Source organism: Argiope bruennichi, chromosome 9 (genome assembly GCF_947563725.1).
Source record: "Argiope bruennichi chromosome 9, qqArgBrue1.1, whole genome shotgun sequence".
NCBI classification, from domain to species: domain Eukaryota; kingdom Metazoa; phylum Arthropoda; class Arachnida; order Araneae; family Araneidae; genus Argiope; species Argiope bruennichi.
In genome coordinates this window covers 13,915,939-13,943,094 of record NC_079159.1, presented here as the reverse complement: position 1 = coordinate 13,943,094, position 27,156 = coordinate 13,915,939, and the positions used below count along the sequence as shown (strand labels likewise).

Sequence of the window (27,156 nt, the reverse complement as noted above, 5' to 3'; positions counted from 1 at the left end):
TCCGGCTTTTTTGTTATCTGGTCAGTTATTCTGCCACATTAGGCCAGACTCATGGCAGTATGCTGTATTTTTGTTTGGGTTAGTAGTGAAAAGCATTATAATTTTGAAGGGCACATTAAAATCATTAAAAATGAATGAAATTAAAAAAACGAGTATATATATATATAATTTAATTGTAACTGTATTCAGTGAATTTCTACCAAGTTAATTTTAAACTTGAAAAAACACTTTAATTTTGAGTTGTGGTAGTTTTCCATGATAATAAATTTAATAATGATTATTTAAACTGCTGCAACAAACAATTCCAGCACCACTTCCAAAAGTGGGAAGTTCTTTTCATTGAACTGTTAAAATATCGCAAATCCGTTTTTTCATACTCTTTTTGCTTCATATTCTTAGCAGTGTAGTTGTGCCACATTTTTTCTCCAATAGCCATGACCCAGATTCATTAAAATAATATAAAAATTATATTTAGGTTTCCACTTTAATTAATTATTCAACAACAAGTTTTTTAAAGTTTTTTTTTATCGACAACTGCAATTTCTTCAAGATTTCATAGCAAATTTTTTTACCTAACATTATATATATATATATATATATATATATATATATATATATATATATATATATATATAGAGAGAGAGAGAGAGAGAGAGAGAGACATGTTAACTCTGGCTCGAAAAACAGGCCTCTACTAATCGGATTATGTATCAAATCAAATATCTCTCTCGGGACCTAGGGAAAACCCCGGTTGAGATTAATGCTTAGAGATGGCTCATACTACAAGAATCACATACTAATTTAACATAAACGAATTTAATGAACCTGGACGAACGGCTGAGCCGCTTCACATCGATGAACGCTATTATATTATTGAATACAGTTTTAATGGCTGGAATCAGATAGCTTTTCAATGGCTGTTGAGTGATGATGCGAGCGCCGGCAGGATGACGCTCCGTACACCACGTGTGTGTGTGTCGAAGACAGTGACTCTGGCTTTCGATTTCTTGATGTTGTTTTATTTCATCTCGGAGAAGCACGCATTATGTACAAGCAGGTGAAGGAAAGTGATCATAATTTAATGATGATAATGTTGCACACAAATCACATCTTCGCAACCGGATGGATCAATTTTACACAGGAGAGGTGCAGGAATTTTCCTCTTGAAGATATGGAGCACAAACACAAGGACAGAGCTGGAACGTCCAATGATGTCTCAGGTTATTGAAGGCATAGTGATGAGCTGCAAGTTAATTCAACAGGAGCTGGACCGGACCCTGGAATATGGACGGCATAGGATATTCAATCGGCTGACATGAAACGACGTAGCCGGAGAAGGAAGGCGATGAAGGAGTTTCACCACGGAAACAGCGCAGATGGGCGAAAAGCATCAGTGTCGGAAGGAGCTGTTGTGATTCATTTTGCTTGCTTCTACCGCTGATTTAATTTTAATTCTTTTAATTAATTTAACATTTTTGTACACTAAACTATCCTGTCGACTAATTATAATGTTAGCATAACTTTTTGAAAGTAGATGGAAGTTTGATGATAGAGAAGACACTTTGCAATTTTAAGTTCGTTTTATTCTCTTTAATCCATCCCGGGCATTTAAGGCATAATTATTACTAACAGGAGCGACTAGCACACACAACACAGAGCGAAAAGAAAAGAAACTTATGAACATTTTATCACTGATCTTGTATAACATGAGATTTCTGACACGTATCGTTTCCGATTGGAATTTCTCGCATGTATCGACCTTGACAAGAGAAACAGAGGGATGGATATGTTTTTATTAGCAGTTCTCTATCCTTTCACCGCTGACGCAATAATTTTTACAAAGATTCAGTTGAATTAATTAGAATTGAAATGAGAGTTTAAAATATCATTACAATATATATATATATCGAGGAGGTTAGTAAAGTTCTTCTAAAGCCTTTAAATTCATAAGAGCATCTCCTGTAGCCAGGAAATTAACATATACGAATAGTAAAATGATTATGTTGAATTTATTTGTTAGATTACAATATTTATAGTGGTGAAATAAGGAAATTATAAAAAAATAATAATTCAAAAATATATGAGATCACCAAAAAGTCCAGTTAGAAAAATGTACACTACTGTAATGAGAACCAGAATAAAGTTTCATGGAGTTATCTGTAAAAGTGGCAAAGATATGTGTGATTATGAATTTTACGTGCCTTGACAAAGGGTTTATTTAAAATTAGAAAGATGTATTCTCTGATATCATCATCCAGTTTTTCCAGTTTAAGCAAAAAAGTAAAAAAAAACTAATTTGGGGGAAAAAAAATTAAGAAAGATTGGAAATGTGCTCAGGGGGGGGGGCATCGGAGAATACATTTTTTTAAATTTTAAAACAAGCCCTTTTTTTTAAGTCACAGGAAGTTTATAAATTTTAATCGCGAATATGTAATTGCTATTAATTTTACAGACTACTCTATTACACTTTTGCAGATGTTTTTATTGTTGTATAACGTACTATTTTCGAAATAGGCCTCTTTGGGTGATCTTTATTTTTTGCAGCTTCCTTATTTCACTGGTGTTTCAGGGATTTTATAGCATGTCTTGATAAATTCAGCATAGTCGTTTTGCTTCTATATGCATGTAACTTCCCTGGTTATATGAGACTAAGACATTGTTACAAATTTAAAAGGTTGAAAATGATTTTACCCATCACCTGTTTGTGTGTGTGTGTGTGTATTTAGTTACAAATCTCTAATGCTGCTTCCCAGCACGGTTTGTTCAATCACTGGAAAGACCGTTTACGATTGTTGGATTCTGATCGGCTGCTGAATCAGTGACCTCAGGGGTTGGCTACAAACTTGGCGACCATTTGGCGACAAAATAAATAATACTGGAATCGTTCAGAATTTTGGCGATAGAGTCAATGGAACCAAGATATGCCTGATTGTTTTAGAACCTTCTCTGCCCTCCTCTGGAAACTATAAAAGCCCGGCAATCTCAAGCCGAAATCAGCCATGTATTGAGTCACGGAAAGAGTGCTCGAGAAGTTTAGTGTCGCAAAGCCAGTCAACGTCGGAATAGTTGGATCAGTCCAGCGAAGAGTTGTGTGGAGCTTACACGATTGCTGAATTGAGCTGTGTACCGAGTCCTGGAATTTATTGTAGAAGCTGGCATTGAGTCGTGTGTGGAATAGTCAATCATGTAGTAGTGTGTTGGCAGCTGGATACAGCTAAAGCGAGGAGACAGTGGGGAATTGCAGGCTTTTGGAGAGAGATAGAGAGTAGCTACGTAATTGCAGGCTTTTGGAGGGAGATAGAGAGTAGCTACGTAATTGCAGGCTTTTGGAGAGAGATAGAGAGTAGCTACGTAATTGCAGGCTTTTGGAGAGAGATAGAGAGTAGCTACGTAATTGCAGGCTTTTGGAGAGAGATAGAGAGTAGCTACGTAATTGCAGGCTTTTGGAGAGAGATAGAGAGTAGCTACGTAATTGCAGGCTTTTGGAGAGAGATAGAGAGTAGCTACGTAATTGCAGGCTTTTGGAGGGAGATAGAGAGTAGCTACGTAATTGCAGGCTTTTGGAGGGAGATAGAGAGTAGCTACGTAATTGCAGGCTTTTGGAGGGAGATAGAGAGTAACTACGTAATTGCAGGCTTTTGGAGAGAGATAGAGAGTAGCTACGTAATTGCAGGCTTTTGGAGAGAGATAGAGAGTAGCTACGTAATTGCAGGCTTTTGGAGAGAGATAGAGAGTAGCTACGTAATTGCAGGCTTTTGGAGAGAGATAGAGAGTAGCTACGTAATTGCAGGCTTTTGGAGAGAGATAGAGAGTAGCTACGTAATTGCAGGCTTTTGGAGAGAGATAGAGAGTAACTACGTAATTGCAGGCTTTTGGAGAGAGATAGAGAGTAGCTACGTAGATTCCCTCCTCCTGCTGAATTCTGTCTGGCCACTTTGTGTGCTGTGTTTGTTATTATTACCGATTACTATTTGTGGGCTACTGTTTGTTGTAGTGTGCTGCTATGTATTACGTAGGTTCGTCTCGGTTGTATATTTGTTATCTGTGTAATCGTGTCCTTCGTGTTTAATAAAAGATGTTATTCGTTACTGAAGGACTGTTACTTCATCGACTAACAAATCGAAAGAACCCTGAATCCATAGCACTATATATAGGAATCTTTCAAATAAAAAATGTTTTATTGAGATTTAATGCCTTAAGTTGTGTGTTTTTCAATGAATTGAATGACTTGTAAATTGGAATATTTAGAGTACTTTTTAATGAAAATAATAAATATTGTTTTTTATATTTAATTCAGGAAAAGAGCTGAAAAAAAATTATGATGTTTGTACAATTGGTGAAAAGTAATTAGTTCAAATTAATTTAATCTTTTTTGTAAAGATTTAATTGTTAAAAAAAATCAGTATTTTAAATTATATTTCTTTTTATATTGTACTTGGATATTTCCTGTACTCAGAATTATCACAAAGCTAATAAAATTTCTTGTTTAATTCTTTCCAGTGGCATATAGCACTAGTTGTTATTTATGCCATTATTTATAACCATTTGTTCCCGAGTTATAAAATTATAATTATTAGATTATGTTAATATGTTTTACCACACAATATAATTTTGTTGCATCAGGTCTATAACTCAGTGCATTATTATTTAAGAATTTGTTCCAATTTGATAACTGCGTACTATATTTATAGAATGTTATTTTAGCTCTGGTTATTTATTCAACTGAATTATTCCTTTAGGTCAAAATAATCAACTTTGGGCTACAAAACGAATTCGCAAATTAGCCAGCTCATCTTTTCCAGAGTATGCTGCTATCGATAATGTTGGTGATGCCATTTGTGTTGTTTCTGAAAATGATTTTCAGTTTTATTTTGATACAGAAGGCTTGAGAAATTCCAAAGCAGATGAAGAGCCAAAAGGTTTGTTTTAAAATAATGTTTGTTGTTTGAAAATAATGATATGTTTTCAAGTTGTTATAAACTAAGTAAGGCTTTTTATATTTTAAAACAATCGAAAGCAATTTAAAAGGAGGGAGGGAATTGACCACAGAACATACTGAAAAGTTGAAAAAGCAGAAGAAAAAAAAATCGGACAAAGTTATTGCATCATAAAATAGAAGTTAGCTAACTTCTTTTAAGTTTGTATTCATTTCTTTTTGTCTACCAATTCTATTAAAAAATATCTTATAATATCTCTTAGCTCTCTTAGCTTACATATTGTTTTTTTACTTCTTTACACTGTCAAGCAAAAGATCTGCTATTTTAGAGTTATTTAAACAAGGAACACGGCAATGTGAAATCGTACGTTTGCTTAATGAGCCTCTGCAAACAGTGTCTGATGTAATCTGTCATTTCAAAGAGCTTGGCAATGTTCAACGAAAGCATAGGGTTTCCATGAGAAAGATAACTCGTGGAGTGGAAATAAGTGACAGATCAATGTGGCAAATCCCAAAAAACAGAGCTTTGACTGAAGCTTACAAATTTGTGCAAACAGCAAAACACCTCTGGTTTTTGTGGAGGGGGGGGGCATTAAAATAAATAAATAAAAAAAAACTATACCAGTGGGAAATTGTAGAATCTATTGTACTTCTATGAGCCAAAAAGCATTCCGGAAATGTAAAGTGGAAGTTTCAACAAAATTCCGCGCCAGCTCTCAAGACCAAAAAGCCACAAGGGGCATTTTCCAGACGTGATATCTTCTGAAGAGTGGGCACAATACTCGCCGAATCTCATTCCCATGATTACAGTGTTTGATCTATTTTTGGAATCTAGGGCTTGCACTAAATCATACGAAAGTCTGGACTTTCTAAAGCTAACATTTCGGCTGGAATGGGATAGATTAAAGGTAGAAGACTTGCAGACCATTGCTGAAAATTTCAATAAGCGTTTGAACCTCTGCATCGCTGCAAAAGGCGGCCACTTTGAGACCAATTACATTTATTTATTAGTAAAAGTTTACTATTGTGTTGGCAACTAAGTAATTGCGGATTTTTTTTAGAAAATCAAAGACAATTTTTTCATGGAACTAAATAACTTTATTCTGTAATGTGTTGCCCACTTTGATCAATGACCTTTTGCCATCTTTCAGGTAGCATCATAATCCCACGTTCATAAAACTTCTAGTTTTTATTAGCAAAAAACTGAATCAGGTACGATTTGACATCATCATAATTATTGAAATTTTTACCAATCAAGGAGTTTTGTAAAGATCGAAACAAAAAGTAATCAGATGGTGCAAGGTCAGGACAATATGGTGGATGTGGCAAAACATCCCAACCAAGCTCCAATAATTTTTGCCGTGTGACCAAAGAAGTCTGTGGCCTTGCATTGTCATGATGGAATACAACACCTTTTCGATTTGTCAATTCGGACCGCTTTTCTTCAACTGCATTGTTTAATTTCGTTAGTTGTTCAATGTAGACATCAGAATTGATCGTTTGGTTGGGTGGTAAGAGTTCAAAGTAGACAATTCCTTTGTAATCCGACCAAACTGATAACAAAACCTTCTTTTGATGAATATCAGGTTTGATGTTGTTTGAGTTGGTTCACCTGGCCTGCTCCACGATCTTTTCCGCTTGATATTGTTGTAAACAACCCATTTTTCATCGCCAGTTATCAGTCGTTTTAAAAATGGATAATTTTCATTACGTTTCTTTAGCAAATCGCAGCTGTTAATGCTTTGCGTTAAATGCGTTTCTTTCAGTTCGTGAGGAACCCATGTATCGAGTTTTTGAACATAGCCAAGTTGTTTTAAGTGATTTTCAATGCATGTATGTGATACATGAAGCTTCTCTGCAATCTCACGTGTTGTACTGCGACGATCCGAATCGATTATTGCTTTGATTAGGTCGTCATCAACTTCAACCGGACGACCAGAGCGTTTTTCATCTTTGAGTGAAAAATCACCAGAACGAAATTTGGCAAACCAATTTTGACACTGCCGTTCTTTTAAGGCTTCGTCACCATAAACAGCACATAACTTTTTATGAGCTTGCGACGCGTTTTTCCCTTTGCGGAAATAAAAAAAGCAAAATATGACGAAAATGTTCCTTTTGATTTTCCATTTTTCAACGAACTCCAAACGAAAACTACGCAACCGATCAAAAAACTTTTTTTACTGATTGACAGCTGAATTGCCAACTATCAAATAACAAAATGTGTTTTACATTTGTACTACGTCTGCAAACCTAAAAATTCAACTGAAGCCATTTATGAGTGAAATCCGCAATTACTTAGTTGCCAACCCAATATTATTATTATTTATGTTTTGTTATGTTAATTTATTTTTTATAAAGTTATATTAAAAATTGTTTGTCCGAGATTTTCCGCTGCACCATGTATATATATATACTAACTGACCCGGCAAACGCTGTTCTGCCTTATAAATTATTTCTAGTGAATATTTTGGTTGTTAATTAAAAAATAATGATTGTAGGTATTGTAAGTGTATGGGGATAGGATCTATGACAGAAAGAGGAATGGAGCGCTGTAGACGATGATCGCCGATAAAAACAAAAAAACACGAACCATTCATTTTCTTAATACAATGTATTTCATTAACTTAACGAACATATACATTGTTTGATCTCTTAAAAGTTAAACGTAAATTGAAAATAGTACTATATTTTTTATCCTAAAGTATAAAAATGAAATAAAGAAAATCAATATTCATTTCGAAGATCAATTGACTGTACGATATTTTTTGTCATTCCGTCTTTAGCCAACACAAATAAGCTCGATGGTTTGCCCACGCGAGAACATGCCACATATAATTGTCCGTGTGAAAAACATGGTGTGCCCAAATCTTAGCCGCAAACAGACATTGTTTGGCCTTGCGACTTATTGATTGTCATTGGAAATGCCAATCTAATAGGAAATGGAACGCATTTGAATTCAATTGGCACGGCTGTGAGAATCATTGGAATTCGTGACAGCAAAACATTTTCAGCTCGGAATTTGCCATTCAAAATGGTGGCTTCGATAACGTTTTTCATCAATTTTTTAATGACCAATCACGTGCCTTTGCACAGCTGTGGTGGGTTTAAATTCCATAGTAAAATAACCAGAGATCCAACTTTCTGTCGTAGAAGGTGTGGTGACATGCCTGGCAAATCCAGTAAGTTCACAAACTCTATTGGATAATTTACAGCTTCGTTAGCATCGCAAACTCTATCGATCGATTTGTATGATACCATTTGTATGATTTGTCGCTTGGCAACGATAGCTGTATCTTGAAGTTTAAATCGTCGACGTCCTCATTTTTTGCTACCAAAATGGCTCTTTCTGCCAGCCACGCATGATTTATGTATTGTGTGCGTACATCGGGAAATATGCGGTCAATGAGAGCATTCTGCGAATCAACGATAGTGCAGAAATGAGTGGGCAATTTTATGCATCCAGTATTTTCATATACAGCAACCTTTCCATCGCCGATATCTAACAATTGGTCCGAGAATATGTCAGCAGATGGATCTTGTAGCATTTGGAAGCGCATGTTTATTTTTAGCTGCACTTTTTCAACGTTATGCCACAATAGCGATGATTTCAAGCAAGCGTTGATCTCATCAGCGTCCATTGAACCTGGAATGACGGGAAGTGTTTATCTGAAATCACCTGAAATTAGTAACAGAGTACGCCGAATAGTTTGTTGTTGTTTTTTATATCTTTGAATGTTCTGTTCAAGCCCTCTAGAGAATGTCTGTGTGCCATAGTGCATACATCCCAGATGATAATTTTAAATTTTTCAGTACTGTGCTCATGGACGATTGTTTTTTTATGTCGCACACTGCGTCTGGGTTATTTTGAATATTCAGTGGCAGCTTAAATGCTGAATGAGCTATTCTGCCTCCATCTAATAAAGTTGCTGCAATGCTAGATGATGCAACGGCCAATGCGATGCCATTATTAGATCGTATTTCGGCGAGAATTAGCGAAATGAAAAATGTTTTGCCAGTTCCACCTGGTGCATCCAAAAAAAAAAAAAAAAAAAAAAAAAAAGAATCCATCTTGTCTCTTCGAAACTGCCAATATAATGCTGTTGTAAATGATTTTTTGTTCATGCGTCAGTAGTGAGACATAGCGAGTAATAATCTTTGCCATTTCTGCAGTATCGTACTGCAGTTCACGATTCAATTCGGTGTCCATTTAATCAGATGCACTTCGATTTTGCGAAGTCATACGGAAATGACCGAGTGGTAAAGTGGCAATGACAACGCAAAGATCCTCGATAGCAATCAATGCTTCATTGTACATAGCGTCGCTGAATGTAATCGTTAGATCGTTGCACCGTGTATGAATTCGATGCAATGTATCGTCAGCCATTGAATCTTTGTGCTTATCCCACAACGTGTCTGCTCGTCCCGAGAAACATGTAGTCAATACTATAGCGAATAGTGAACGAATTTAAAAATATAACATGTCTCTTCAACGTCTTCGAATCTGCATTCAGCTTCAATCAAAAGGGACGAGCAAATGATCACTAGTCTTATATAACATAGGATTTCTGGCCAGACGCCAATGCAATACACGTGGTAACTTTTGACAGCTTTTCAAGGGCAATCGAAGATATCACTTTCTCTTGATACATAGTACTGATGGCTCATTATTTTTATAGAGGAATTAATTAAACCGAAAGTAGAATTCGATCACGAAATAAAAGAATATTTTAGAATGAAGTTACGATTGGCTAAATCAAGATAAAAGCTTGGAAATTAATTTGGATTAAATTAAGAGTTTAATATATATATATATATATGCTTATAATAAAGCTCAATGTGTGTGTGTGTGTGTGTTGGCGCTCTACAGGCCAGGTCATTTGACATACAGCTACCAAATTTGGTACATGTATACCTTAGAGGTCGGGAATGTGCACCTGGGGTCCCTTTTTTGAAATTTTAATTAGAATTTTAATTATTAATTAAAAACTAACTTTCCCGCCAAAAAAAATCTTCCATTTTCCCCACCGCCAAATAAGTAAGGCTTCAGTTATTTTTTTCTCCCAACAGTAATGAGGCTAGGGTTAACATTTTTCGGCGGATTATTTCAAACGATTCTGTTTATTTTCTTAATGTTTTATGCATTTAAAATGAAACGTTGTTAATTAATTCATGTTTCAGATTCATTCTGAAGTACTTTTGAATTAAAATAACACAGAATAAAGGAAATTAAAAATGTATAATCTGCATAGCGTTACCCCAACTGGCGTAGAAAAATTCCTGCATTTGTGTTAACGTAACTGGCGAAGAAAATTCACGCATGCGCATTTTTCTGATTGTTGTCATGACAACTACTATCAACTTATGATTTAAATTATTTTTAGGTTAGTTGCATGCTTTTGTAAGTAAATTGTATTTATGTTATATATTTTTTGTATATGCTTATAGTTTTAAGTACATCGTTTTTTAAGTAGTTTTTTTTAAACCTGTTTTCGACCGATTATTTTAAACGATTCATTTTATTTTCTTAGTGTTTGATGCATTTAAAATGAAACATTGTTAATGAATCGATCTGTTCATGATTAATCTGAGAAATTTTCGTTGACAAATTCTTGAGATATTACATAAATTAAGAAAGATATTCTTTAGTGCCCATAAAGTTTAAACGCTCAGTGACTCTATTATCAGTAATCATAGTATTAAAAAAATGCTTTGTTTCAGTAAAAGATATTATTATATTAATTGCAGATTAATCATTTACACTTTAAGTTAAAGCATAATTTTTACGAGAGGTAACAGAAAATTAGAGAGATACAGATCACGCTATGACTGAAGGACTTTATAATATTACGAGTGAATTATATGACTATCAAAATTTGAAGTTTTAAAATATTTTGCTGAAGAATCTATTAAAGTTGGAATTGCGTAAAATATTTAATGGTACGACCGGAGTTTAATTCCCTGCTTGGCGCAATTTTTAAAAATCGCCAACAACGGCCTTGTGAAATGTTCAAAAGCAAAGGAGCAGATGTTCAATTATAGTGCATAATAAAGATTGCCAGCTTTGGCGCTTTATCGCAACTTGGCGAAGAAGGGGGTTAAACTCCGGTTCAACCTATTTAATTATTAAAATTTAAACGAACATTAAGATTGGCGAACCGGCTGGTCGCCAAAGGCGGCTAGTATATATATATATATGTGTGTGTGTGTGTGTGTGTTATTGAAGTTTCATATGTTCTTTCAGTATTTAGTATCATTTTATCTCTCAATATTGATATCGTTGATGTTTCTGCAAACTAAGCCTCAGTCTTGCATTAAATTCTTACTCCAAGATTTACGTCTAGGCTTAATTTCAGAGCACATATTATTTTTCATTCGCAAATACACTTACTCATGTAAAAGAATTGTAGTTTATATCATCGAAGGAAATGACTAATTTTGTTGTGAATTCTTCTGGTAATATACCTAATTGTGCTGGTAATGCATGGGAAAATAATTAAACTACTGAATATTTTGCTCCCCTGTCAACAAGCCACTTTCAAATTTTTTCCATGCTTATTCTTTTTAGAATTCCACACTTTTGTCAGTTGATTGATGTTATCATATTCTTATTGCTACTTTTGAACCATTTGAATATCTTTCTAATGAATGCTGTAAAATTCTTAGCCCTAAAGTCTTTCACAACTGTTTTCTTAAGCTTATTGCAATAATTTTTTTATTGTCATGTGAGAACATGATGTTGTTTTGGTTAGGGGAGTTTGCAGCTTGAAATCGCATAGGCAATGAATAAAGCATAAATGGCAATGTTCATTTTCAATTTTTTTTCTTGGCTGGCAAAAAAGTTTTGGAGCTCTCATCAATCTTGAAAGAAAAAAAATTATCGTAATTTTTAAAAGTTGACGCATGCGCATTAATTTAATCTGTTAGCAAAAAATTGTTCTCACATGATAACTTGGCATTTGCGATAATAGATTTCAATTTTTAAAAAAATTTCTCTCTCCAAAAATTTCTGATTTTGATGTTTACTTCTCATCTGATGAATAAAATCATACTTGATTTATTATTTTCTTCATGTATGTTTTCAAAAAACCCACTTATCTACAAAAGTTCTTTTTTTTATGTTGCACTCATTTTATTGGAAACCCAAAACGTTATTCCTTTTAAATCCATAGAATGTATAATTAAATCTATAGAATTCCAATAAACCACAGACATTTTTATTATTTATCAAGTGTACAGTCTTGTATCTGCTCTTCAATTGATTATTTGGTATTAACTTTGACTCCTCTTTAATTGACCTTGAGTAAAGCTTAGCATCATAAAAAAGTTAGGTTAGGACTAATTATTTTTGAATGGATCATATTTTTAGTGAAACACAAAGAATTGTTTTCGTTTTGTTATAGTTTTATTTTGACAGCAGCCAAAAGTATTTGATTTTTTATGTAATATTTCATTAAATCTTAAAAACTGTTTAGAATTCTTGTGGAATTTTTTTCCCCCAATTTTAATAGTATCCAATTTTGTTATTAGGCTAAATATTTGAGAGTTTACTTTATTTTGAATGAATCTTATAAAAAATAAAATTGTCATTCTTGTAGGCTTACAGTTATGAGTCGTCATATATGTGTATCAGTTGTCAGTTATGATATTTTTACTATGATTTAAAATAAAATTCCAAAGAGAGTTTATCTGTAAGGATGCATCTATGAGAAATTTTAGTTAAAGACCCTGATAAATGTTAATCTGTTTATACCTGGCATCCTATTTACAGAACAGTTAGTTATATTTCACACTTGTAGCTAAATTAAATACATTTCATTATTTCTTTTCTGCATTGTCTAAGAAATCAATAGGTGGGCCATTGATAAGTTAACATTATTTGGCATAATCTAAACTTACTTTTGGAACTCAGCTTGGTTATAACTACTAAGTTGTAGCAGATATTTTGTATCCTTACTTATAATTAATCATTTTAGCCTGGAATATTATTTTTTTCACTGCAAATATTGGTTGTATTTAAATCAAATTAAATCTCTCATGCATAATTTAATATTCACAGATCCGTTAGAAAGAAATTTGTAAACTTCCAGCTTTTATAAGCATTTATGTTATGCTATTTAAGTAGCCTAGTACTTGATATACAGGGTGGTTATAATTAAAGTTCCACTTTCAAATAGTCATAAAAAGAAAACTATTGGTCCAAATATTATTAAACTTGGTAATATTTTTTTTAAAAGTTATGGTAATTTCTTTTCTGCAAAAAGAAAATAAAAAGTTCAAAAACTCACCACCAAGGGGAAATGGCAATGTTGCTGTATGCAATGTTGTTAAGCAAAATAAGACATGAAGACATTCATTTAAAATGTGTTTAATCATTTTTGAAACTTGATACAAAACATGTTCTATGCAGCACCCACCATTTTCTGAAAGCAAGTAAAATTGCTTTACTGCATTCTGAACAGTAGCTCTTAACATATCAGGAGGAATGTTATGCACATGTAGGTGTATTGCATCTTTCATTTCTGCCAAATTGTTTAGATTATCACCATAAACAGTGCTTTTGAGATAACACACATTGAACATGCTTTGTAACACGTTTCAGAAAGATTAACATATTTTAAACTGGTTTCTTCATGTCCTATTTTGCTTAACAATATTGATACAGCGCAATCTCACCCCTGCTGGTGAGTTTTTAAACTTTTTTTTCCTGTCAGAAAAGAAATTCCCATGACCTCCTTTAAACTATTACCATTTGGTCTAATAGTTTTCCTTTTATGATCACTTCAAAGTGGAACTTTAATTTAAATTACTCTGTATTTCAATGAAGTTTTCCAATAGAATAAACTGATACAGTATTACAATTGCATATTTCCTTAAGCAGAGCTGAAACTTCATTTTCTTGTAAAATATGCTGTTGATTCCGTCATCAGAATGTAAAAACACATTTTCTGTATGTTATGTGGATCATGGATAAGAGCATGCAGCTATTAAAACCTACATTAGCTGAAGTGAATAATATACATTAGCTAGATAAAACATATTAATTACAATTTGGGCCATAAATAAGATAGACATACATATACATTCACTTTTATTATTTGTAAAAGCTTTAGAGCATTAAAAAACGGGAGGGGGAGGCCATTCTTTTGAGATATTTTATACACATAATTTTAAAGTAAACAAGCTTGTAGACAATTTTGATCTTTTTTTTATTATAAATTAATTTGAAAAAAGATTTAAAATTGGAGAAAACTTTCAAGTAGCTGGTAAATTGTCTTGGATTATTGTGCAAGTTTTAATTTTCAGTTATTGATTAGCAGTATTGGAGACTGTAGAAAATCTTTTTTAGTTTCTGTATTCCTTTTTTAAACGATCTGCAATTTAAATATCTTAATATTTTCATAAGTTATTTTCCAGGTATTAATCATTGTTTTCCATTACATTAAATGAAAAATTAAATCATTATTAAATGAAAAATTTCTTAAGTTCATTAATCAGTTATTTGAAATTATATTGTATGTAATTTTACAGGAAATTATGTTCTAATGCATTAAATGCAAAATTGAATCATTATTAAGAAAAAAATTGGTTAATTTTATTAATTAATTATTTCAATGGACATTGTAATGTAATTGTTCTTTAATTAAACAAGGAATCATCAATATTTTTAAATATTATTTATTCCTTATTTAATTACATAATGTAATTCATTAATTATTAAATTAATTGTTTTAAAAAAATTCTCTGAAATATATTTTTTTATTATTTTTTTTATCTATTATCAACTTATATTTACATTTCCTTACAGAACCACAACCTCCAAAATACACATATTTTCAGTCACCTGACGATATCACTGTTTATTTTCGTGTGCCTGAAAATTTAAAAAAGGCAGACTTCCAGATTACTTTCCTTCCTCGACATATTGAAGTTCTTGTTCAAGGAAAATGCGTTCTTTCTGGAGAATTGTTTAGCTGTATTGACCATGAGGCTTGCACTTGGACTTTAGATGGAGAGAAGTATGTTATCAATCGAATTTAACATTTAGAACATGAATACAGTTCTTCTATATAGCAACTTGTATGGAAAAGTATTGATGCTCTGATAAAAATAAGATTTGCTCTTTTATGTATTGATGTAAATTATATGAATGTTATTCCATTGTTTATTATTCTAATATATTACTTAGATTGATATTTAAAAGAATATATAATTAATATCATATAATTGTTGCTTATTATTGTGAAAGATGAATTTCCAATGAATTTTCAAATACACTTTCAGTTTTTATTCATAATTGAAATTTCAGATTTGAATTTTGATAAAATATAACGGATTTTCAAAAGCAAAAACATGTCATTTTTCTGCAGAAATGAGTATTTCTGTGTTTTTGGAATCAAATTTTATTTTTCTTGATTAATTAATTTTCTTTTATGTAAAAATCCTTCACTATTTTTAATATCTCAAGCATTTTTTTGTGTAATTTATTCATTTTATTGTTCAGTTATTTATACTTATCTTACTTCTTGATGTTTATGTATGATACATTTCATTATTTTATGAAATTTAACTTTATTCCAAGCCTTTTCATGTCTGAAAATACTTCTAGTGTGTATTCACAATTTAAATTTTGGACAATTTTTCAGAAAATATTTCATTTTTGCCTCCCTCTTTCATAAGAAAATTTTTTACTAAGTGCTACACAAAATTGACTGTGACTTAAGGTATTTTTATAAAATTTTAGCATTATTCAAATGTATACATACAATAAAGTTTCTGCTGGTAAAACAGTTTTAGATCTGAAGTAAAAGATGAAAAGTGAAGTTATGTAATATGTATATTGCTTCTGTACCAATCAATGTACTCTTGACATTTAAATCATAATAACTCATAGTAAAAACTGCCAAGAATAAACTATTGTAAATATTTTTAAAAAGGCACTTGCAGAAGAATAAAATCATATATTGTAGAATATGAATGCACAAACCTTTAAATTAAAATATTAACTTAAAACATGGGTTTAGTTTTTGTAAAGATTTTGACATAGTTTATTATTCCTTGATAAAGGATTATACTAATATAAAGAAGCTGACTTACAGTGAAAAAATAGACTTTGCATGCTTTAACTTGTACTATGTACTTGGCAAGTAAGAAGTAATAGATGCCTTGACAAAGCAATTTATTCCCATTTTATTATAGAAAATTATTTAAAAAATTAGACTTGATAATGAAGAATACATTATATGATTCTATTTGAATTCAATGGCTTATTGAAATTATATTTCAAATTGATAATGTTGAATTTCAAGATTAATTTTGCTTCAAATCTTATACTTATTACATCTACTAGTTATATTTATTTTTATATTATTTTTTTATGGTTTAATTAACTTTACCAGGCTTGATGTCACTTTATACAAAGCTGAAGAAGGTCTGATGTGGCAAGAGTTAGTCAAAGGAAACAGTGAAGGAGAGGAATTAATGGATCCAGCCCTCCTAGCAGAGATGCATGCACGGCTTGCTCACCTCACATCGGAAAGTGAGGTAGTTCTCTTTCTCTCTTTTTTTCCCATTCATTCAGAATCATTAATGCAACTTAAAACATCATGTCTCTATGGAATCCTTTATAATCAAGGCTCAGTGCTTGATTTATATCTAAAGAGATAGGAATATACTTCTAATTGAAAAAAGAAAAAAAACTCTGAATGATTTATAGAATTATATTTTATTGTGTTTTGATAAAAAAAATATTCTGGTTAAAAAATTAAAAAAAAATCTCTTGATATCATTAATTATATTTAGTAATTCCACTGAGTTATACAAGTTTGAATTTTATAATTTTTACTCAATCAAAGAATGCCTCAATTCATCTCAAAGCATTTCCTTGAATTTGATTGATTAGCCTAGAATAATTAAATTAAATGCTTCATGAATCAGTCAATTTTGGTCCCAGAAATGTGGAACATTTTTGTTAAAAAGTCAGAATGTCAAATAGATTATACTAAATATGACTAATAAAGCCATGTGACTATATTAATGCTTAAATATTATAATTTTTTCAGAATTACATTTATTGATTCAATAGAGCAACTTAGAATATAATTCTTTATATAGAGAAATTGAAAGTAAACGCTATCTCTAACATTTTTTAAATTAGTTTTTGAACAAATGGAATAGACATACTAAATATCAAAAATTAAATATTTTTCCTTGCACTTGATTGGATAAATAGGATTGTTTTTTTATTTTTACTCAACAAACATTTGCATTTATATGTTCAGCTGACTCAAATATCTATCAATTTATTTTTTAAAAAGGACTTATTCACTTCCTCTTTGAATTTAGGATATTAACCATTTAATTACATTTGACATGATTCAAATCAAAGCTCTATTTCAGCACATTTATTCTATACGTTTATTGTGTAAGTTCAAGAATTGTTATTTATTATTAAAGCAAGTGCTAATAAAATGTTGATAAATAGTAACAAAAATGTAATTAGTGACAAATTTATTTTAAATGCCTGAAAAGCCGCATTAAAAATTTATAAAGGATTTTTTCCCCTCTAGACATCAATATGTGTTATATGATACTGAAAAACTAATTGAATAATCTATATAATTATATTTTTCTTATAAATTTTTAATATTTTATTGCACAGTTAAAATTCTAATAATAGCATTTCTTTAATAATGAATTTTTAATTTTTGCTATAAAAAGTAAACCTTTTTGTTTTTGCTGTAATTTTGTTGAGAAGTTTGCAATCAGATTTTTAGCATTGAGTTAGATGCATATATTTGTCATTGCTTTGCTTTAATTGTCCATTCCCATGAAAATGTTTTGAAACTAAATTTTGCAGTTAATTAATTAATGGCTATTGTGAAAATCATTAATTTAATAAAAGAATTAATGATATTATATTTAAAAATTGATAAATGTGTAAGTATTTTATTTGATCACCTGAAAGAATTTTATACTGAATAAAACATGTTTAAAAATATTATTCATTCAAGAGTATGTTTTACATACATATTGTTTCATATGTTAGAAGGATTAATTGCATAAATTTTTAAAATAAAAATGTTATTATTCAGATAATATTAACTTAGCATAATGGCTAAAAAAACCTTTTTAGCTGTATTTTTATGTGCGAAAAGTATCATGTCAAAAATAATTAAACTTGTCAGAACAATCAAATGTCTCCAGTTCTTAAAAGAAATTCCATGCTCGCCTTTTCATTTACATCATTTCTTATTTTATTCAGGTTGCTCCTAGTAATAAAGTGCCATTTAATTTGCAACAATTAGAAGAATGTGATTCTTCTATAGAACAGCGTTTCTTTCAAAGAATTGATGGTAATGAACATCAAGAAACTCACAGGGTATGTATTAAAGCCCTTTTCTGTTTTTTCTTTAAGAAGAACTTATATATTACTTTATTTCCCAAGTGGCCAAATTTTCTTTATATGTTTTTGATGCTGAATTCTGAAATTGTTAATTTATATCCATTGGTATACTTTTGTAATAAATTAGTATAGCTTAGTAAAAATATTCTGCAGATTACAAAAATTTGATTGGATACCAAAATTAATCTTATTAATTTTTAAAATCATGGTTTTAGGAAATATTAGAGAAAAATCAATTCAGTCATCTTAACAAGATTTTAATTTGTTCTATTTTTAAAATTTCTATTATACTGGAGAAAAATAATTGGTTAACTAGCAGACCCGGCCACTCGTTGCTGTGGCTAAGGTTTTTATTATATTACATAGTAGTAAACTATTCAAGGGTAACGGTAGGATAACGCCAATCATGGGGACCACCATGCTTTTTTACACAGATGCCATTTGTAAAAAAAAACATGGGGACCTCCATGATTGATTTTCTACTACCGTTGATATTGAGCAAAAATCAATACAAAAAAAAAATAAATTTAAATTTCTTTATTTTTTGTTTTCAAGTTTGTAACAAATGAGTACATTACAAAGTTGTTAGTAAAAAACACGTAACACTTAAACTTATAAATGAGGTAGGTAGGGTAGATAGTTTTAAATCTTTTATTAATGTTTATTAATAAAAGATTTAAAACTATCTTAATGTTTATTATTTTGAATTATAAATACTTTTAATTTCAATTTAATTTAGCCTTAATCAGTGCACAATATTTTTGGTTAACCTGTCTTTAGCTAACTCAAATAGATTTGACGGTTTTCCTACACGTGAACATGCAACATATAGTTGCCCATGAAAAAAACATGGAATTTTCAAATCTAAACCACAAATGGACATTGTTTGGCCTTGAGACTTATTTATAGACATGGCAAAAGCTAAACGAATTGGAAACTGTAACCTTTTGAAGGGTATCGTAGATTCTGATGGTATCATCCGAACACGTGGCAACAGGACCGCTTCTTCTTTAAACTTTCCAGTTAAAATGGTAGCTTCAAGTATATTTCCGGTGATCTTTTTGATGACTAAACGCGTACCGTTGCATAATCGAGATGGATTCAAATTACGCAGGAGAATAATAGGTGAACCAATCTTTAATCGAAGGTTATGTGGTTAATTTCGTCAACATCAACATTTTTGGCTGCCAAAATTGCCCGATAACTGAGCCAGTTATGATTCAAGTAATTACTCTGTATATCCGGAAAAATACTCTGAATCAATTCATTTTTTCCCTGAAGAACAGTGCAGAAATTGTCTGGCAGTTTAATGCATTGCGTATTTGGTTGCAGTTCTATTTTACCGTTCCCAATATCTAGTAATTGTTCAGAAAATATTTGTGCTGATGGATCATTTTGCAATTGTACGCGCATGTTTATGGCCAATCGAAGTGTTTCAACACTTCGCCATAAGGATGATTGTTTTAAACATGCATTTTAATTAAAGATTGTTGAACAATGAAGCACTAATAATTAAAAAGCAAGAAGAATTGCACTGTATTACTTTTACTATAATATGAATTCAATTTATACTTCAGTCTAAATAACACGTGGTCGGCTATGCTAATACCAAAAATTGAAAAAGTAAGAACAATTGAATTTCATTGTATTGCGTTTACTACGAAATAAATTTAACTTATACTTTAGCCTCAGCAACACGTGGTGGTTATGCCATTAAATTGTAGCTTATGTGAAACGTTGGTACTTTTAACACAGCGCCATCTGTTAGAATACTTACTCAATCCAGTCAACAGATACCGCCATCTGTTAGAATCGCTTGGAGCTAACAGATAATTGTGACTGTCAAATAATGAACAAATAATTTGTTCCTTCTTAAAACCTTCCTTCTTAGTATAAACCCTTTATGATGTATAATAAATCCTCTAACTTCAGTGATACCGATTCTGGCCTCTTCAGCTTAAAGGAAAGATTTAAAAAAAAAAAGTTCTATATTCCACACATGAAGTTGCCATGAGATTTATTCCGTCATTGATACATTTGTCTGTTGCAATAATTCAGAATTCATTTACAAAATGAAATCAGTTTCAGAAACATTTATTAAATAATGATAAGCATTGTAGCTGAAGTGAATGATAGCTGAGTTGATGATAGCTGACGTAACTTGATACGTACATGCAGTTTATTAGTAAAGAAATGAAAAACTGAAACGATTATTGTAACCATTTTTTATTATCATATCTTCAATAATTTATATAAAAAAGATTAAATTTCATTTAGCATACAAATGAGTTAATATTTTTTTATTATCCGATTAGAGGAACTTATTATTGGCTCGTTCACTTACCTTTTTTACGATATGCTTAACAAAAGAAATAAAATCATTTAATTGAAAATTCAATGAAGGTAACAAATGTTATTGACGTACAACATTTTTCTTAGTAAACAGTCAAATAAAGAATCGGAATTCATTCAAAACGAAAAGTAATAATTATCCGTGTGCACCTCCAAGTATTTTTCCAAACTTCTTTATAATTAAAAAAAAAGCAGAATTTTAGTATGTTATATTAATCAGTGATCCGTTAAAACGTTTGTAATTAATCATTTTCAAATAAAACATCTTATTTCTGAGAATTGCCACCGTGCACAGTAATACAAAATTCAAACATAAGATCGGGATACTTTATCCGTTGCAACGTATCAAATTTATTGTATGCATTAAAAAATAATTGTGGAAAACGATATCTTATTCCTGAGAAACGTTTTCGGATAGGATCATAAATAATTCTAACATTCGGATTCGAAACGTAACGCAAATGCGTGAGTGTTTCTACGCCAGTTGGGGTACCGCTATGCAGATTAGAAATTTTTAATTTCCTTTATTCTGTTTTATTTTAATTCAAAAGTACTTAAGAATGAATGTGAAAGATCGATTCATTAACAATGTTTAATTTTAAATGCATCAAACATTAAAAAAATAAATAGAATCGTTTTAAATAATCAGCCGAAAAATCTTAAGCCTAGCCTCATGACTGTTGGGGAAAAAAAAACTGAAACCGTACTCATTTGGCGGTGGGGAAAATGAAACGATTTTTTTGGCGGGAAAGTTAGTTTTTAATTAATAATTAAAATTCTAATTAAAAATTCAAAAAAAGGGCTATCCTATCTTTTAAGTTAGATCAAACTGCACACGGTGTGCAAATTTGATTAAAATCGGTTGAGTAGTTTAGGAGTCCATCGCGGACAAACAACGTGACACGTAATTTATATATATTAAGATAAGATTGGCGGTGGGGAAAATGAAACGATTTTTTTGGCGGGAAAGTTAGTTTTTAATTAATAATTAAAATTCTAATTAAAAATTCAAAAAAAAGGGCTATCCTATCTTTTAAGTTAGATCAAACTGCACACGGTGTGCAAATTTCATTAAAATCGGTTGAGTAGTTTAGGAGTCCATCGCGGACAAACAACGTGACACGTAATTTATATATATTAAGATATAGTGCATGCATTGTGTTCTTCATCATAAGTTTCAAGAATATTGTTCAGTTTTAAAGTTGAAAGCATTTTCTTTTAAAAGTTTTTACATTTTATTTATAAAATTTTGATTTTACCTATTATAAAGTTATTAATATTTTATCACAAAATTTTTAAAATATTTTTTTTATTTAATATTGTTTGATTGATATTTGTTGTTGTTATTATTTTTATGTTATTTGTAATTGGACGTCTCTCATTAATTTTGTAAACCCTTTTTTCAGAGACAAATAATTTCTGAACTGTGATTATAAATTTAATACTAAGATTTGTTTTAGTCAATTATTTATTATTTTGCATATTGTTTTTGCTTTTATGCTTATATTTTTAGAATTGGTTTAATATATATATATTTTTTAATTTGCTGTCTCAAGAGCCTTTTAGAAAAAATGCAACAAAAATGGGGAGAAAATAAAATTTATCTAGACAAAATTTATCTTTTTATGTGAATATTAATACAATGCAAATTGGGATTAGATTTCTTTCGAAAATGATATCTTTTTTTTTCCAAAGGTTAATGCTAATAAAATGCATGTTGTAGGGCAATAAAATATGATAACTCAGACAAAACAAACAAACAAACATAACATAGTGTTGTTTGGCCATAAGAAAATCCAGTTTGAAAATGATTCATTATAGTGACACAATAATTCATTTTATTAAATCTTCATTCTACCATTGATAGAAATTCAATATATCAATTGATAGAAAGAAAAAAGAAAATTTTAACCGACGGAATAATTTTATTTCCAAGATTGAACAATCTGAATAGTCTCCCCAAAACTTTCTTACATACTCTCTAATAAAGATATTATCTTTGCTAGAGCAAGATAAATAATGCGCATAAAATAAGGACCTTGAGCAAGGTTGTTGAACTCCACAAATGCTCAGATTTTTGTATTTAGAATTTCACTCATGATTGTTGGATGTTTCATAGTTAAATAGAGAAAGTCAGTTCTTGTGTATTAATTGTATGGCTTCGGCAAGCAATATTTACAAAATGTTGATCTTTTGTGTAGATCTGATGTGTGATCTTTTGTGTGCATCTGCTATGTGATCTTTAGCAATTTTTTTTTGAATGTTTGATCACTGGTGTGAGTTAATACACATGTTCCAGGAAATTGATTATGTGTTTTAGATGCCTTTTTCCCCTACCAGTTGAAACCATAATTTGACACAGAATTGCAATTTTAATTACAAAATCACAAATTTCATTTATTGTGTTTGAGTTATTGCATTTACATATATTCAAAAGTCCAGACCAATAGATGATCAACCCCTTGACGATCCCAATTAGTTAATACTAAACTTGTGTACCAACTTTTATCTGTGTACTGCTTTATGTTTTGTTGTCATTGCTTTTATTTGTAAAACACCAGACAGATTTTCTCTGAATGAATTTCATTCAAAATTTGATAGAAATGTACAAATTTAATGTTATGTCCGTGTTTCAAATTTATTTTTTCTAGCTCAAAGCTTTTGTGAGTTATTGTTTTCACGGATAAGCAGACAGATATCGACAAACAAATATAACTGCAGAAATGTGTTTTTTGGACTTAGGAATGTTTAAATACAGGGTTACGTTTGGCATTTTTGTCCACAATCTCCCGAATGCAATGCGTTGTTGCCTTCGAAAGTGAACACGTTGAAAACCTGTAATTATAACTTTCCATTTCAATAAAAGCGTTTTTTCTCTTTCCACTCTGTGTTATCATTAGTCCTTTATAATGCTCTTCTTTGCAAATGCTTTATGGACACCATTTTCGTCACACGCTAATCGTTTCAACGCCATTTGTGGATTTTCAATACGCTGATCAATTTGCGCAAGGAAAAAGTGGGTGTTGCCATTCGAAAATTTCAAAATTCTCTCACTGTAACCGTAACCGTGAGCTCTGCATTGTTTATAATCATCACAATCTCCAGCGCATACCTTCAAACAACCATGTCTCAAATTTTGGTTCGATTGGTTGAGCGGATAGGCCACTAGGGTTTCATATATAGGGGAAGTTTTTTTTTACCACCCTGTATGTTTTAAAGATTGTTAATAATCAAGATTAATATGTTTTAAAGATACATTTTTAATCTCAAAATTGTCTTGAGTTTTTTAATGATTGCTATACTTTGTATATAAAAAAGAAAAAAAGAGAGGCAATAGGTATATAGAAAGCTTATCTGCAATCTAAATTCTGAAAAAGAGAATGCTTTTTTAAATATATCACCAGCTTATATTGAATCATACATTTGCCATTAGAGAAAATAGACTCAGAATGAGGTTTGAATTGCTATGTTTATCCTTAAAAGAAATCACCTGAACACTCATGCCATATTATTTGCTTGAATTGTTATCCTTAAATTTATATTGTAAAACAATTAAATTTGCATATGAGCATTCATAAGAGCAAATTGAAAAAAGAACATTTTTTTAAAAGTAAAGAAGTTAAGCATAAAATGTTATTTAAAACAGTTACTATGGCTACAGATGCCTGTAATTTCCTTGTAAACAATAATAGGAAGAAAAATATTCTATAATAAAGAGGGAGAAGTTGAAAATTTGGTTTGTGTGTGCAGTAATTGCTCTATGTTACTTCTCTTAGCCATGCACAATACTAAATTGACGCATTTTAAATGCTAATATCGGCAATATGCCTTAATGCTCTTCTTTCAATAATTGGTGGTTTTAGTTTTGTATTTTTAAATGGTATTTTAGTGAGAATAATGTTATTTTCTAATTTTAATTCTTAATATCCTAATTTAATTCTAATAATCCTAAAATGTAGTAATGTAACTAAGGTAGCTAAATAGTAGATATCAGCTAAAGGTAGAAATTAAAAACCTTTAATTATTAAATAATTTTATTTTTAATTAATTGAAAAATTCCCTTGTTCCTGGAGGTATTCTGCACCAAAATTTATCAAATGATACAAAAATAAAAGTGAAAAGTAAAGAAGTGATAGTAAAATAATTCAGTAAATAAAGGGTTAATTTGTACATAAAGAAATTCTTTTTTACCAGCTAATAAAAATATTTACTTATTATAGCAGACTTTTGGTACGGCATTCCACCCCAACACCGTGCACGAAGCACATCGTTGGCTTATTATAGTAGACTATAAGGAAATAATAAACTTCAAACAAATGTAATATTAAAATAAAATTTTCTATCTCTCAAGTGAAATATAAATAGTTTAATGAATAATTATCATACCAAATCACTTTTATGAATAAATAATTGATAATATGAGAGTAATATATTATTAACTATTTATTTATAGCACACTGAATGCAAATATTATGTATATGCTAGATACACCATAAATGAATAATAATATATTAATATTATTATTAATGTCTTAATAAATCTAATTAAGACACTAATAATTCAATCAAAGCATTCACTTTATTCCTTATATTTTTAATTCATAAAATTTTGTTTTTCAATCTGTTTTACTAAGCAATTAGACTAATAGTATTGTTTAATACAACTGTCTTCATCCTCTTATTCTTTCGGTTCTTCAGTTGTATAACTATATGTGATCACATGGTCAAAAATCAGATAATAGTCCACTTTATGTTCCATGTAGCTATTTAAATCTTCTAAAATTACTTTTTGCGATTTCATGTCGTTGAATTATGCTATATGTTCTGTCTTAAGACTTTCTTAACATGCAGTTGAGAATGAATTGAAGGTACATGTAGAAAATGTATTACATGATTGTGAAATGGGTTACTCCATGGATATTGCCTGCATGACCAGGAGAAGTCACATAGGATAATTATTATGTATTGAAACAAAACTGTTAAGCATTTTTCTGCCCCATAGTCAAATTTTTTCATCCTAGCATAGTTCACAATATACATATTTGTAATCAACATATTTGTTTTGAACCCTATATTATTTAATTTTAAAAGCAGGATTCTATTGATTTATTTATAATTTTATTTATTAGGTCAATTTAGGAGGACACCAGTGGTTGTTTGCTGGTCAAATATGCCCTGAATCTTTACCTGCCATTTGTCTTCGTCACGACGTAGATGGTATCCTATGGCAGCCAAAGAACATATTCAGTGAAGGCGAGATGGAACACTTCAAAATGGAACATTTGGCTACCTTTTCAGCTCTGGGTTATGTATTGGCTTCAAAACAAGACAAAAAATTCACATCCTGTTCGCCAAACTTCCAGTTTTCAGTGGTTTCTGACTGTTCTCGCCACTTGTATCTGTACTGCCAACCAGAAAGCATAACTTCTGCACTCCGTAACAGGAAAACCGGTGAATCCATCGCCCATATAGCAAAACAGTATGTTGTGTCGCTGGAAGAGTGCGATAGAATGTTGGGATTGCGGGTCAGTCCGGAATGCATATTCGTGCTGAGTAAAGATATTTTATATGCTGTGAAGGTCACCGCTAAGTAAGTGATTAGAAAATGCAGGTGCGAAATCGTATGATGAATATAAGGTAGCTTATGTTTTATGCAAGTCTTAAACAATTTATCTGCATATGAATGTACAAATAAAGAATTTTATTTTTTGTTTTGTTTTCCCTTGAGTTTTACTGTTTATTTGAAAACCAGCCAGAGTGTTCGCCTCAAAACTTTATCGGTGGTCTGGTGGTAAGGGCTCGGCTTCGGAACCGGAGGGTTTCAGGTTCGAGGCCCGATTCCATCAAGAATCGTCGTGTAAGCAGGTCTGGTGCACGTGAAATCCGGCGGAACCAAACGTCCTCCCGCTGGTGTGGTGTGGAGAGGATGGTGACTGCTCAGGTGTCGTTCTTGTCATCTGAGCGCGGTTCAAGAGTGCAAAGATCCGGCCTGTTATAGCCCTAGTGTTGCTTTAAAACGGGACGTTAATATAACTAAACTAAACTCAAAACTTTTTCGCATATTCTATATAAAGGAGTTAGTCACTTCCACCCATTACAAAAGAATGCGTAACCTGGGTAAAGCAGAAAATACCTTGCATGGTATTGCCATACAGTAGTTAAGAAGTGTTAAACCTGTGGCGTGAATTTAACATTTTTATTGAATTTATGATCTTTGGCGAGTTTTTTGGCGATTAATACTTGACATGTGGTTAATAATATTCGAAATTCGAATAAGTTTTTCCCAACCGATTAAAAACAATTTGGCATGGAACTATAACTATAGCCACAAAACCATTTACCAAATTTGATATATTTATTTAAGTCATTATATTTTTGAGTTTATATGCTTCTGAAAGTACAGACCGACAGACAATCAACTCCTCGTTGAATTTGGCTCAACATTTGATAGATGTATACATTATAAA

General features: G+C 31.1%; 1 protein-coding gene across 2 annotated transcripts in view; it reads left to right on the top strand.

Moving 5' to 3' along the window:
* LOC129985292 (nudC domain-containing protein 1-like) overlaps positions 1-26,406 on the top strand; it is a 33,240-nt gene extending 6,834 nt beyond the window's left edge. For both annotated transcript variants that reach the window (XM_056095269.1, XM_056095268.1), the window contains 5 exons: positions 4,740-4,919; positions 14,742-14,952; positions 16,333-16,477; positions 18,198-18,314; positions 25,819-26,406. In XM_056095269.1, coding sequence (XP_055951244.1) covers positions 4,740-4,919; positions 14,742-14,952; positions 16,333-16,477; positions 18,198-18,314; positions 25,819-26,283 — 1,118 coding nt within the window. In that variant the 3' untranslated portion in view covers positions 26,284-26,406. The remainder of the gene's footprint in view (positions 1-4,739; positions 4,920-14,741; positions 14,953-16,332; positions 16,478-18,197; positions 18,315-25,818) is intronic.
* Positions 26,407-27,156: the final 750 nt, after the last annotated feature.